This window comes from Euprymna scolopes, chromosome 33, assembly GCF_053919585.1.
Source record: "Euprymna scolopes isolate OS-2025 chromosome 33, ASM5391958v1, whole genome shotgun sequence".
Taxonomy (NCBI): domain Eukaryota; kingdom Metazoa; phylum Mollusca; class Cephalopoda; order Sepiida; family Sepiolidae; genus Euprymna; species Euprymna scolopes.
Genome location: NC_136514.1, coordinates 80,251,704 through 80,267,590, shown reverse-complemented (window position 1 = coordinate 80,267,590; position 15,887 = coordinate 80,251,704). Strand labels below are relative to the sequence as shown.

At 34.3% G+C, this 15,887-nt stretch overlaps 1 protein-coding gene across 2 annotated transcripts in view; it reads right to left on the bottom strand.

The window, feature by feature from the left end:
• The window catches only part of LOC145258323 (collagen alpha-6(VI) chain-like), an 88,155-nt gene that overhangs the window by 38,762 nt on the left and 33,506 nt on the right, over positions 1 to 15,887 (bottom strand). The window contains exons 4-5 of one of the 2 annotated variants that reach the window (XM_080116418.1): positions 8,882 to 9,460; positions 2,651 to 3,227 (exon numbers count right to left, since the gene is read on the bottom strand). The exons of the other annotated variant lie outside the window; for it this stretch is intronic. Of the exons in view, the coding sequence (XP_079972544.1) occupies positions 2,674 to 3,227; positions 8,882 to 9,460 (1,133 nt within the window). The 3' untranslated portion in view covers positions 2,651 to 2,673. Of the gene's footprint in view, positions 1 to 2,650; positions 3,228 to 8,881; positions 9,461 to 15,887 lie in introns of those variants that run through there. 2 annotated transcript variants of the gene reach the window in all.

Here is a 15,887-nt window from a genome sequence, read left to right as displayed (position 1 = left end):
TAATTGTTAATGAGGGTAAAAAATATTTGCAGTGCTTCTATATTATAATAACGAAAAAAAATAGTAAAACAAATGGTGCCTACGTAATTATCAGGTCGCAAATAGTAACATATCTAAAAATTATGAAAAACAATGAGGTAGAAAATTAAGCACTTTACTATAACAAAAGTTACCTGAGCATCGCCGTCGGCATTTCCCAGAAGTGGGTCTCAGGCAACAAGCAATAAACTTGCCCCACCTGAAAGCTGGGTGATAAGGCCTGAGAAGGTGAACCTCCTAGGGAATATCCAGGTGGCATACCTCAGTCTGACAGGTATGACAGTTACTGGACCAGTTCCTGGTACCTGATATGTCAGAACGGATACTTGAATGGTACTTTCTACCCAGGTCTCAACACAACCAAAGTAGCAAGGAGACCAACTCTACATATAATATCTCTGGGTGCAACTTTACTATAGTGTGTCTTCGAAAAAATACATTTCAAAAAAGAACATTATTATGTACTCACATATCCTGCCAAAATTATTATAAATTCCAAAAATTACAAAAAATGGTCCCGTAGAAAAATAATTATAAGTAAAAACAAAATTTTTCAAAGTTGCAATTTCACTGTAAATCAACCTCTTAGATGCTCGAAATCAGGGCGAGATAACTGCTTTCAAGTCGGCCATCTGGATTATTCTCAATAATACTACACACTTTTTTGCCGAAAATTAACTCTAGCATGTCTTGTACTGGATGATGTTCTATAAATTTTGGAATTTATACAAATTTTGACTGAAATGCCTTTGTTCGAAAATACACGATTGGATTGGCCAACACACTATAGTAAAGTTGCACCATTCTCTTTGATTGTAATCTTGAGTTTGTTACACTTCTTTGCATGCATACCTATACCAAAATTAGCCAGATTCCCCCGTTAAGGTGTCATACGTTTTTATCATATCAGGAACATGACAAGGGGTGGTTTTCAGATCATCAAGTTTGACTTCAGTCCGCATAGAGAAATTTGCGAGGCAATTGTCTTCTCAGTTGCTTTGCATGCGACCTTCTGGTTGTTGGATTGTGGAGGAAATCACTGACTTTCCGGAAATCACGTTCCTATCATCTGCGATTCTATGCATTTCCTGGTTATTTCAGCAGGCCTTCTTTTGGCTATGGTTATTTCTCTCTTACAATGATTTCTAGCATCGACAGATTTTTGCCTAGGTGTATTGGACTTATGCCATACGAACCGGCAAAATGCATGCTGTCTTTCTGCAATGGCAGCTGCACAATCTGTAATGAATCATGGGGGTGAGTGAAGCTTGCTATAATACTTCTATTTGGGAACAAATGCTTCAATGCCTACTTTGCACCATTTGGTTGTGCCATTGGCATATTATTCAGCAGAAAGAGAAACATTTTTTGTCCATGTGGCATCCTTGGGATTGGGATTTAAGTGTGACTAGCAGGGGGGGGGGGTACCCAGCATTACCCGGGTGTGTGAAGGTGTAGTAAGGGGGGGTTAAAAAGTGTTTAAAAAAGTGGTATAGTAGCTGGGTTCTCGGCATTGCTTGGATCGAGTAAGGAACCCCAAGGAGGGGGGGGGCGGTTTAAAAAAATTAATAACAGCGATGGGGGAGAGGCGAAACAAAAGTTTGGGTGGAGAGAAAAAGAAAAGTGGTAGTAGGCAGGCAGGCAGGCTCGATCCCGTAACACAAAGGAGGATAAAAAAAACCAAAAAAAACTGACGTGTTTGCTGATGTCTCCATCATCTGACTGGAAGTTCGGAATGTTGAAATTAAGCAAAGTCAATCTAACCGATACGATGACTTAACAAAATGGCAATGCAAAAAAAAAAAAAAAAAACGAAAATTTCACACAAATGTACTTTATGTGTCTAATTAAAGAAAGAAAAATCCAATTTTGACCAAAATTAACAGCCTTATACAGCCTAACATCACAAATGCATTTGAGAAGTGTAATCATCGTACAAGCAGAAGGACCCGACGTATAAAATCAACAGTAGGTTATTTTATAAGACAGGAGCGTGTTCGAAATGAATATTTTTGTTTAGAGCACAATTGAACCATGATACTTGACTTTTACATTTTTAAACTTTAATTTAAGCCATTACATAAAATAATTGGTATTTTTTTTACTTTCTTTCCATCTCAGCATTCGCCGTTAAATTGATAACATTTGTAGATTTTCGGGTATGCTGAAAACGAATATCATATTTAAATTTGGCACAAACAAGTATCGACATTAAGACCTTTATTATCCAATGTAATCCATTATGTTTTTACTGGAGGCCATGTTTTTTTCCTAACTGAAAATTACTAATGCGCATGTGTGTAACGAAACACCCCCATCATCCCCTATGTTAAGAATAGCGAACGCTGTTGGCATTTATTAAGTAATACATCGAAAAAAATGTCTTAATATTCAGAAAACTACTTATCTGCACCAAACTGGAATGTGAGATTCGTTTTCAGCATACTCGAAAGTTTTTAAAGGTGATTGTTAAGGTGGAAAGAAAGTAAAAAATTACCAAATAATTTTATAAAATTAACAGTAGTTTCTCGACAGTGTATGTAGACTACCATGCATTGTGAACTAAACTATTTCTTAAAATTCCAAATCGAAAGTATTCAAAAGACAAAAATGGCTTCTTTTTTTATTTATTTTTTAACAAGTCGACATTTTATTGAAAGCATTGTAGAAAGCTGTGGCATCTCCAAGTGCAATGATATTATCATGGCTGCCAGCGAGTTTAGTCAGCTCGAAAACGTTCCCGAAATCGATTGCAATACTGAAAATGGTGAAGCCCTCAGAACGCAGCTTTTGGGCTGCGACATCGGCCTTAAACAGATCGTCTGATCTACCGTCGGTCATTAGGGCCACAATTTTTCTGGCGCCGGACCTCGCGCGACCCAAACCCGAAAAACTCATTTCCTGCGTAAAGTGCAACGCTTTAGCTGTGTTCGTCGAGCCGCCATATTGTTTGATCCTGCCAACGGCCGCCATTAATGATGCCTTGTCCGAGTACATAGCAAACGGAATCTCATGTTTTACGAACCCGGCGAAAGAGACCACGGAAACCTGAACGTGACTAGGGCCGACGTTTTCGGCCGCTATGAACTGAGAGACGAAGGATAGCTGATCTTGGAAGTCTGTAGGCGTGATGCTGTCAGAGGCATCGACCAGAAAGACAACGTCGGCCATTTTGTTGGAGCATGTTGCTGAAAGACAAATAAATAAATTATTAATAAAAAAAAAATAAAATAAAATAAATAAATAATAATAGTAGTAGTAGTTACAAAAAGAAATGACGGTTATTTAGTTTTACTTTAATATTAAAAACTGCTCGTAAAAAGAAAAACAGAATTGAATAAATTTTTTGGTGCTTGTTAAGTCAACAGATCGATTTTTTTAAAATATGTCTTTTGAAGCAAAAGCAACATTACATTCTTAATTGCCATGTCGAAAATAGTAATATATAAAAAAAAAAAAAAAATACAGAAAATTCCTCGAGTAGAAAGTTATTTATTGTTAAAAGTAATTTTTACGGAAGATTTGGTAAAAATGCATTTTTCTTAGACGTTATAAAGTAGACGTTAGAGAGTAAGGGTTTAAATACACAGGGTACATAACTCGGAACAAACATTTTAGATTACTTGTTCATGGCATGCAATATTTGTTGTCTATAGTGATAGACTTTTTTCGGTTTGTGTTTCGAAAAAGTGGTAAAAAACAAATGTATACCAAATAAATGTTATCAAAGACAAGATAAGTAACTCTTGTAACTACTGGGAAAGGTTTTTAATGGTTTTACTCACTTTAAAACGTGTAATCGGTTAAAAAATCATACAGTGTTTATCGGTGCATTTGAAAAAGACAAATGGCGGCGAGCTTTTACTTGAACACAGTAAGTTTGGGAAAATGAGTTCAAACAAAAATATTATACAAAATATTTGAAGAAACCCACTGAATATATGCCCGCCTATGTTACTGTGACATATATTGAGTGAGTTTCTAACTGTATTTTGTATAATTGTTTAGTTTTAACTCATTTTCCCAAACTTACTGTGTTCAACTAAGAGCCCGTCTTTTTTAAATATATCGATAAACCCTGTATGGTTTCGAACCGATTACACGTTTTAAAGTGAGTAAACCCACTAAAAACTTTTCCAGATAGGTAGAAAAGTAACTTATCTTGCCTTTGGTAACATTTATTTGTTATGTATTTTTTTTTTTTTTTACCATTTTTTCGAATGTATGTGTATAGTACCACCCCTTCCTTTTGTTTTTTTTTTACTAAAAACACAATAGTATGTGTTCTAATCGATGAATTTTCGTTATTTTTTGGATATATTACTATTTTCGACATGACAATTAAGTACGTAATATTGTGTTTTTGCTTAAAACGACATATTTTAAAAAATCGAGTTGTCGACTGTATCTTAACAAGCATCTTTTTTTTATTATTATATACTTATGTGCAAGGTATAAAAAAGAGAGTACATAAAAAGTTACGCAAATTCATCAAACATTTTTTAAAACAAGAGAGAAAAAAAAACATTTTAATGGCGAAATGTTTTGTCCGTCATTTTTTAAAAATCCGTTTCATAAGAAGGAACAACAACAAAATCAATTATTTGTACGATCGTTTCGGAAAACAGTGTTTTTATTGTGGTAGACATCAAGTTACGGACAATAATTATTACATATAGTTTTTTAATAAACAAGGTTTCCTCATCAGCAAATTGTGAAGGGTTTTATTAAATTTAAATTTAAAAGACACCATAACTAAACCTGGCATTAAAAGTAAGGCAGATGTATCTTTTAATTTTTCGCCTTTTGAAATCAGGAACTATGGTTAAAGTACTCATATAGATGTTTGCTATAGCTTTTCATCTTATCGAAATATCGATAAATTTTAAATTATCAATCACATTACTAAATATATATATATATATATATATATATATATATATATATATATATATATATATATATATATATATATATATATGTTGTTTGTTTCGGTTCGAGCGATATGTTTTGAATGAATTCAATTATTTACGAAAGCGCATTTTTACCTAAATACGAGCTGGGAATAATTTTCCCTTTAACCAATTTGGTACCCCCACATGGGGGCGGTATATATATTATTTTCAAAATGTAATTATCCACTGACACGTGTTTCGTCGTCTACGACTCACCAGAGTGGCTGAATATATATATATATATATATATATATATATATATATATATATATACTATAATAATTATTAAATACCTACATACACTATTGCTTCATCCTTTCGGGAATCATCAGTACAGGGTGTCACGATTTACACCAGTCGATAAATTCGAACCCGGCAACAAAAGCCACGTCTGACTTCATTAGCAAGGACCTAATCCATTCGGCTACCATTAACCGCGAAAAGTACTGTTTGATTTTAAAAATTTATTCTTTTAAATGTTTTTTAACGTGTGTCAGAGTGATCTAATCATTATATGATGATCAGTGCGCGCGGCTCGCGCTCGTGCGCGCGGCTCGCGCTCGTGCGCGCACACACACATATATATATATGTATATTTATATATATATATATATATATATATATATGTGTGTGTGTGTATATATATATATATATAGTAATGACTTCAAAAGTGAAAAATATCACTTGGGTGTCATCAGCTAGAATCGAAATCAGATCATTTAGCGTTCCAGCCGCGTTCTCTATCGGTTGCGCTATCGACTTACAGATAAGAAATTATAAATAAATTCGTGCATGCGCAAAAGTAATAGAAATATGTCGGCAAATTGAAATGAACATTTTTGCATTTCAACTTGCCGACATATTTTTGCCTGTGTTATTCATCTATCCAAACAAAGATTTTACTCGTTATAAACCATTCTTGGTGTATGATTACTGTTTCCTTTTAATTTCAGTGTTATGTGAACAGTAGTTTAAGAGTTTATCGGTTAAATGTTTACACACAGAAAGACATACACGCATGCGCCCACTGTTTTATTTATATAGAAAACAAAATAGTGGATGAATTTGCGTAAATTTTGGTGTACCGCTTTTTTCCCCTTAACAGGTAAGTACGCAATAACATTTTTGTTCAATTATAAATTTTTAATATTGGAGTAAAACTGGTTAAACGCCAAAGAAATTCAGAAATTTTTTGAAAAAAATCGAGATGTTTTGAAATCGAAAAGCCAAACTCTTCTATTATATCAAAGGAAGTTGTGTGTATGTGTGTGTGTGTGTGTGTGTGTGTGTGTGAAAGAGAGAGAGAGAGAGAGAGAGAGAGAGAGAGAGAGAGAGTTTGTTCTCTATCGACTACTAAATGGCTGGGCCGATTTTTTTTTAAATTTCACACAAAAATTATCTGTGCCTAAACCTAAACGTAGATTCCATGAACAAAGCTTCTTTCTTAGAACTGCACGCCTGTGGAATTGTCTTCCGTTTTCCTGCTTTCCAGCTGACTACAATATGGCTGTCTTCAAGTCTAATGTAAATAAGTTCTTGAGCCGTTCCATATAAGTTATCAAATTTACCAAATTTTCATTACTAATGATTACTATATTGTCCAATTTCTACTGTACACTCTTTAACCCCTATCATTGAGTGGCCTCTTGGCCTTGATAATGTGGTGATGCCTATGTAAAAAAAAAAAAAATGTCTCCTATGTGCCTGGCATGTTCTTAGATAGGTTTTGTATCGGAATGTCTTCGATAATTATTGATACTCAATAATCGATACTCATAAAAATCTGATGAAAAATAAAAAAAAAAGGAACAGGCGATTTTAACTAAAGTGAACGCCTTATACAGCCTAACATCACAATTGCATTAGAGAAGTTTTATTACCGCACAAGTAGAAAGGTCTGACATATAAAATAGTTATTTGATATGACAGGGACGCGTTCGCAGTGAATGTTTCTTTTTAGAGCACAATTGAACCATAACATTTGACCTTTGCATTTTAAACTTTAATTTAAGCCATTATCACCGCACAAGTAGAAAGGTCCGACATATAAAAAGCAGTAGGTTCTTTGATATGACAGAGACGCGTTCGAAATTAGCCATTATATAAAAATAATTTTATAAAATCAGCAGTAAGTTCTCTGCAGTGCAATGCAGACTATGATATATTGTGAACTAAGTCACTGTGGGGAGGCTTCCTCCTGGTGCCCACGGTGGATCCCCGATAAGAGTAGGCAATTACACGATTTGATTGAAAAAGTGTCGATTTTCAATGATTTCGTTTCATTTTAGAAAACATAACTCAATCCCAAAAATAAGGCATATATTGTGTGTTATGAAAGTATATATACAAAACTTAGGGAAACAAACGTTGATAGACAGAGGTTTAGTATAGCAATGATAGATACGTGCACGCGCGTATGTATGCTTGTGTGCGTGCGTGAGTGTGTGCGCACGCGCGTGCGTGTATATATAGGGTGTCACAAAATTATCTGACGCATTGCAGGTAAAAAAATAATGCAATAACAAATAAAGAAAAGGTGGGGAGGGGGTTGTTTTTTATTTAACTTTTTTAAAAATGCTTGTAGAATGCCATTTTATTTTAATTATGTCAAAATTCATTTATATTTGTATTTATGCAATTTTTTTAAGGAAATGTTCCCGAATCATTTGATTTTTTTTTGGAGGGGGCGTGGTGATACTGGTTGGCCCGCAAGATCGCCTGATCTAACCCCCAGCGATTTTTTTTTTGTGGAGATATTTGAAGTCAAAAGTATTCAGCCACCGCCCTCGATCTCTTGAAGAATTAAAACGGGCTATTCGTTCTTAAATTGCTGCTGTTCCACCGGAAATGGTCCATCGAGTTATTGAAAACTTTCGTGAACGTCTACAATCGTTTGTTAGCAATGATGGGAAACATTTACTCGATTTAAATATTTAAAACTGTGTGAAATAAAATTGTATTCTACGTACATTTTACAAAAAAAAATCTTTCTTCAATTGTTATTTAATTCTTTTTTGACCAACAAACATGTCAGATCATTTTGGGACACCCTGTATATCTTTAAGAAACTTTTAGTATTTTACAAAACGATACAAAATTTAAAATGCGGTTTAAATTCCTGGCAAAACAACTAAATCGAACACATCGCTGATTGAACACTTGCATAAGACAACTATCTGCTAGAAAATCCACATTTATACAAGAAAACTCAACTATATAAAGGTGGGATCAGAAAGAAAGAAAACCTTAACCTATATTGTTAAACACAAAAACGGGGATCATCAGCTGTTTACATGTAGCTGTTTCAGATATTTAAAACATGACAGCTATAAATACATGACTCTCCAGTGGAAAATACCACTTTTCTAATAACTGAATTTAGCTACAATACATTTTATATGTATACTCATATGTAAATAAAAAATATGCATTAATACGTATATAAGTAAATATATATATAAATAATAATAATAATAATAATAATAATAATAATAATAATAATAATAATAATAATAATAATAATAAATTGTGAACGTCTACAAACGTGTGTTAGCAATGATGGGATACATTTAGCCGATTCAATATTTAAAACTGTGTGAAATAAAATGGTATTCTACGTACGTTTAAAAAATAAAAAAATATTTTCTTTATTTAATTATTTCTTTATTTATTTTTTGACCAACAAAGGTATCAGATCATTTGAGTACACCCTGTATATATATGTGTATGTGTGTGTATGCATGTGTTTTATGCGTGTATATGTGTGTGTATGCGTGCGTGTGTATGTATGTATGTATGTATGCATGCGTGTGCATGTTTGTATGTATGTATGTATGTATGTATGTATGTATGTATGTATGTATGTATGAGCAATAAAAATTACTTACGTTGCTTTTTACTTTCGCAGACCACCTTGAAGACGTTTTCTTTGATTTTAGCCAGGGCGTCAAACCTGGAAATGGAGAATACGTTTTCCTTTTTCCCGGCCATCTCCAGCAGTTCCGGATAGGAGAGGGATTTCCCGATGCCAACGGTGAACACATCAACCCCAATGGAGCGGAGGTGCCGCGCTGCAGCCGCCGTCGCATCGGGATGAATCGAGACGCCGTCAGTTATGACCACGAGGATCTTCCGGGCGGCGTCGGACCGGCTTTCGGGCGGCAAAAATTGGAACCAGTATGCAACCACCGCCTCCAGGACCAAATGCGTGTTTGTCATGCCGTGGTATCTCTTGATATTATTGACCGCCTTTAAAAGGTTTGGCTTGTCGTAAAACGACGTGAGAGAAATCTGGATTTGAGCTTTGTCGGCAAACGTGAAGAGACCAATGCGGATGACATCTTTGCTTATGTTCGAGTCCTGGACGAATTTCTTGACGAATGCGAGCATGTAAGTGAAATCAGTGCCAGTCACGCTGTCTGAAGAGTCCAAGGCGAATATAATATCGGCAGGACTGGTTTTGCAGTCTACAAACCGGAAACAGTTCAAAAAAACACACAAATGAAAACCGAAAAGAAATATTTCATAGATAACCACTTGGCTTATTACATGCACAATTAAATATTTCTGTCATGCAACATCTAACCATTTTAATGTACATAAAAACAGGCATAGATCTGTGATCTGAGAGGAATACTGACTCTGGATACAATAGGGTGGTGCGTGCAGAACGGGGCATTCACGTTTAAAGAAAGGGCGAGAGTGCTTGGGTTTGTAGATGTAGAAGAATTAAGGTAGCAGGTTCAGTTCGGAGATAATGTGGGATAAATAAAGACCTGTGCAGAAATAGATTACTTTGGAAATCAACTTTTAAAAGCCGTCCAACATATGTCAGCGAGTACAACGAACGTTAAACTGAATACGATGATGACGACGACGATGATGGTGGCAATGATGATGATGATGATGATGATGATGATGTATCATGTACAATCAAAAACAAATGTCAGGCTAAACAAAATATATAATGAACAACATTCATTTATGGATGACGGTGGCTAAGTGGTAAACGACGTGGACTGACAACTTAAGTGCACCCAGTTCGTAATGCAAAACAACTTCATCCAGTCTACATTTAACCTTGCATCTAACTTCCCAGAAAAGAGATAAACAAAATAACATTTAAGTGACCAGCATTTATTATGCAACATTTAACTGAATAGCATTTATTATGCAACTAACTCTTATCCTCGAGTGCCCTCTGGGCCTTGATAAATGGTGATGCCTATGTAAAAAAAATAAATTGAACAACATTTATTATACAACATTTAACTGAACAACATTTAACTGAATAACATTTATTATACAACATTAGATTGAACAACATTTATTATATAACATTTAACTGAACAACATTTACTATGCAACATTTAACTAAACAACATTTATTATGCAATATTTAACTGAACAACATTATTATGCAACATTTAACTGAACAACATTTGACTGAACGACATTTATTATGCAACATTTAACTGAACAACATTTATTATACAACATTAAACTAAACTACATTTATTATACATTTAACTGAACAACATTTATTATACAACATCTAACTGAACAACATTTACTTACTATGAAGATTTAACTGAACAACATTTATTATGCAACATTTAACTGAACAACATTGATTATGCAATATTTAATTGGGCAACGTTTGGTATCTAACATTTAACTGAACATTATGCAACATTTAAATGAACAACATTTGTCAATCAGAGTCGAAATCATGAAACTAAAACGTTTTAAAACAGATGTATTTATAGCAGTTATATGAACGAGAGAGAAATATCCAGGCAGAAGATATATCTTTCTTTCTTTAAGAAGTGGTTTGTGCAGAAATATTGTAAAAAAAAAAAAAAAGAAAAAAAAAAAAGAAAACGGCCATTTTTTTTTTCAGTTACATCTCAGTACTAAGCAACCGGTTGTCCAGAAAAAAAGGTAACAAGAAAGCCTCGGAAATAACAGATAGAAAACACTTATACCCAATGTTGTATTGGGGCGAGAGGCGTGTGAAGATGCCAATCGACCATTCTATTAATAAAGTAGAGACAAGGCAAAGAAGGAACGGCAATAGCAAAGAAGGATGACAAACAGATGTTTGACTAAGTCTGGGCGGAATGTCATCTTCGCTAGCTGCTGCCTTTGTCTAAGTATCACGTCGGCTCTTTCATCATCTTCTCTGTCAGCCGTTTTGCCTGTGTCTAAATATCACGTCGGGGTCACCACATATTGCGGAGATGTCGACAGGCGTGATAAAGATGCCAATTAATCATACAACTAATAAAGGTAGACACAGGTAAAGAAATAACGGCAATAGCGAAGAAAAATGACAAACACATATGTTTGGTTAAAGACGATAGGACTTCGTGTTTTATTTTTATGCAAAAATAAATGGTAAAATGTACGGCCATGGATTCAGGATCGCCCGGAATCAGGATAGGTGTCTCACGATGTTGAGTTTCTTGGGTCCTTTAGTAAAGAACTGGTAGCTGGAGTCAGTGGACGCTGGAGCAGGTGGCTGGACATCAGTGAGCACTGAGCTGGTCGCGAGTGGACACTAGAACGGACAGTCGGACATCAGTGGGCACTGGTATGGGTTGCTGAATGTGAGTGGACGCTAGAACGGGCAATCGGACGTCAGTGAGCATTGGTACGGGTCGTTGGACGTCAGTGGGCGCTGGAGCAGGTAGTTAGACATTAGTGGATCTGGGGTGCCAGTGGAGTGAGCTAGAGGCGCTGCAATAGTAAGCTGAAGGAGTGAGCTGGAGTCACTGGAAGCTGCAGAAGTATGCTCGAGTCACTAGAATCCCTAGAGGCTACTGGATTCGATCCACTTGACTGGGTATGTCAAAGTCCCTGTTAGAGAGGCTCCTTGCTCCCTGCTGTTCTAACAATTTGCTGGTTATCAAGTACTCTCGCACTGAAAGAACTTTGACACCAGGGTTGGAAAGTGGGATTGAGAAGTCAGCGCCCCCTAGAAGGGACACTCTGGCCCGCAAAAAATGCCTGGGTAGCCCCGCCGACAGTGAGGGTGCCCCAAGCGATTATCAATAAACTAACCCGTTCTCAAAGACAGAAAGCAAAGCATGGGAGGGTGAACCTCTTAGAACTGCACAGAACTTTACTTCCACCACAAAATCAACAGGGACCGGGTTATTACAGGAATGTTCTAATCTCTGCTGATTTTAGAGGTCGAGGATAAAAATGCTCCACCTCTGCAAAGAACTGTGGAAAGCTGTTAATGCTACAGCCGACTAGTGCCGAAAAACAGAGTGCTGTAATTAATTTTAAATGGATTTTCTGACATTGTAAAAGTATCTTCAGCGTTTATTGCATGTATATATTTTAATTTTTCAGTCGAAAATGAACCCTGTTATTTTGATTATTTTGCGAAAAAATGAATTTTGTGTTTTTTCTTTGTTGTTGGAGAAAGAGTTGTTGCTATTTTTAGCAGGCATGAGGGCAATATTTCAGCCGACAGCGTGTTTTTGTTTACTAACATGGGAGTGGTTATCTTTCAAACCACAACAGTAGTATAAACACACGCATAGGTACAAGTGAAAGAAAAAATATTTTACCAACCATTATGATAAACAAATAATTGTAAAATATAAGTATTTTAATTGCAAAAATAAATAACGAAAGCTTGGAACATTATCGTTTTACTAAAAATGTATAACCGCTTGTTTCTGTATTGTGAGTAAGGCATAACCAGAATAAGTTTTAAAAACAGAGCGAAATAGATTGTATATCTATCAATATCATAGTGTAACAAAATAGGCTAGTTCGAATCAAATATTGATGTAAAACAGATTTCTATTTAGGTCTGACTTCGAAATTATAACATAATTATTTTATATAAATATACAGATTATACATAAATTATATATATACTAGCATGGGTGCCCGGCGTTGCCCGGGTGTTTGGAGGTGTATGCTGAGCAAAAAAAAAGGGGGTAATTTTTTAAACTTTGACCCCTATTATGACCCCTGAAAATTTATTGTTTTGGGCTCAAATCAAGTTATTAAGTTAGATCCATGTCCACGGAAGCTATATCTAAAATTTAAAGTGTGTAGACCCAAAATTGTCGGAGAAGTTTGGTAGAGTTCTCAAAGCTCAAATCGTTGAACTTTGACCCCTTAATCGCCAAATTTCTGGCTAAAAACCGATCACATAGATTTTTCCAAATCTCAGTACCCTGTATATCAAATTTCGAGTCTGTAGACTAAAAATTGACAGAGTTATTTCGTAGGGAAATGTACACAGACACACACACACACACACTTTCACTTTTATAGATATATAGATTTAAAATTTGAGTCTGACAGAATGACAAAATTATATTGCAAACCGATATATTAAACAAACGAACTTCAAAGAGACAAATGAACACATAAGTAAAAACAATTTGTATTAGAAAACATTTATTATTCCACGTCTTTTTTTTACAGACCTGACGACTGAGGTTCGCTCTTAATAAAAATTGTTTTTTATAGTCTTAATTTTGACTTCCTTTTTCATAAAAAACTAAAAAAAAAATCAAGAAAGAAAAGAAATTTAATTTTATTTTTTCATTAATTTCTTTCTGTGCAAAGCAATTCTTTCAAACTTACTCTGTTTCCAAAATGTTTTTATTTTATTCCCCTCCCCCTTCATTCATTTTCCTCCGCATCCTGGCAAGATTACTGTACACATAGATTCGAAAAAATAGTCAAAAACAAATATATAAATAAATGTTATCAAAGGCAAGATAAGTTACTTTTCTACCTAACTGGATATCTTTTTTGTGTTTTTATTCAATGTAATATATTTATTCAGCTCGAAAAACATACAGTGTTTACCGATGTGTTGGAAAATTCAAGATGGCGTCTCACACCCTCTTTAACACCGTAAGTTTGGGAAAAGGTGTTATAAATAAAAAACTATACAAAATACTATTAAAAACCCGCCGAATATATGTCAACCTATGTCACGGTAACATATATTGAGCGAGTTTTTAACAGTATTTTAACAGGGCACATCGTAAAAACTGACCCATTAATTTTCCTGAAGTAAAAACTATATCGTTTTTAAACTTTTAAAACTGTACATTATAAAAAGAAAACTGTTCGAGTGATTTTTTTTTTTTTTTTTTTTTTACATGGGTGTCACCACTTATCAAGGCCCAGAGGCCACTCAAGGATAAGGGTTAATAGGTATACATTAGTCATTGTGATTTTAGCATAGTAAACAGTGGGAATTTTGTAACTTGGATTACTTGAAAAAGAAAACTGTTCGAATGATTGAAAATGAAAACAAAATAACAATGTAAATATATTGATAAGAAAAAAACAAAAACAAACGAAGTTTCCGTTTCAGGAACCCGAGTTTAATTTTATGTCGTAATCATTCAACTCGTTAGCGGTTTTATTCAGCGATTAGGGATAACCATACGACATATCTAATTACCAAAGCGATTTTTTTTTAATTTTTTTTTTTTTATTAAAACTAAACCTGTTTAGTTTTAATGAACCAATTTTTTTAAAGCCAACACTTTAGTTATTTTGAGAGCGTGCAACTGCACCCGAAAGGTTGATTAGGAAACTCCAAATCCTTTTATGACTCGGAAAAAAAAAGGGCTTTTTTATCGGCTTAAATGATAAACTAATGTTAAATATTAGTATTTGCCATCGATTCTGAAATAAAATGAAATCCTGACATTGTGATCATTTTTGCAGGTGTTATGTGCCAAATATTGAAATAAGAATGTTTAAATTCAATTATTGTAATTTAAGTCTTTAAGTTTAAAGTCGATTTTATTTGTAAAATATCTTTTTAGAAATCAATCTCAAAAACAATCTGAACAATAAATCTCTTTTGTTATGGCTAAGTTTTTGTCAAGGGTAGAAATTATAATAGACAAGTATTCATCCATGATGACATTTTACCGATTTCCTGGTTTACAGGTATTCTTGCTAAATTTCTTCGAAAGAATTGACATAAACAATACTTCAACTAAATACGTATATTTCATGCAATAATGACTTTTATTTCTTCTGACTTTTCCTAAACTAAACATAAAACATCGGTTAGGGTTAGTTTAACATTCTGTAAAAGTACCTTCCGTTTTTTTTTGTTTGTTTTTTTTTTTGTACTTCTGCAGAGAAGGTAAAAAACCGATAAAAACTGGATATATTTTTCGTGTTTTTATTCAATTTAACATGTTTATTCAGCTCGAAAAGAATACAGTGTTTACCGATGTGTTGGAAAATTCAAGATGGCGTCTCACACATTCTTTAACACCGTAAGTTTGGGAAAAGGTGTTATAAATAAAAAACTATACAAAATACTATTAAAAACCCGCCGAATATATGTCAACCTATGTCACGGTAACATATATTGAGCGAGTTTTTAACAGTATTTTAACCGGTTTTTTATTTATTACACCTTTTTCCAAACTTACCGTGTTAAAGAGAGAATCGGCCGCCATCTTGAATTTTCCAATACATCGGTAAACACTGTATGCTTTTCGAGCTGAATAAACATGTTAAATTGAATAAAAACACGAAAAATTTGCCTTTGATAACATTTATTTGTTATATATTTGTTTTTTGGCAACTTATTCGAATCTATGTGTACAGTAATACAAACCCGAAATGAATTTAAGACCACGAGTGAAATGAGAAAAAGAAGTCAGCGGGTTTGGTTGCCATAACAACGTGACGGTAGTGAACGTGTGTGTGTGTGCGTGTGTGCGCGTATTTCGTGTAGTTTAGTATTTTTTTGCGTAGTTTAGTATTTTTCGTGTAGTTTAGTATTTTGTGTGCGCGTATTTCGTGTAGTTTCGTATTTTTTTAATTTGTAAATAACAAGTTATTAAAAAATTAAACCCTTCCAAGATGGACAAT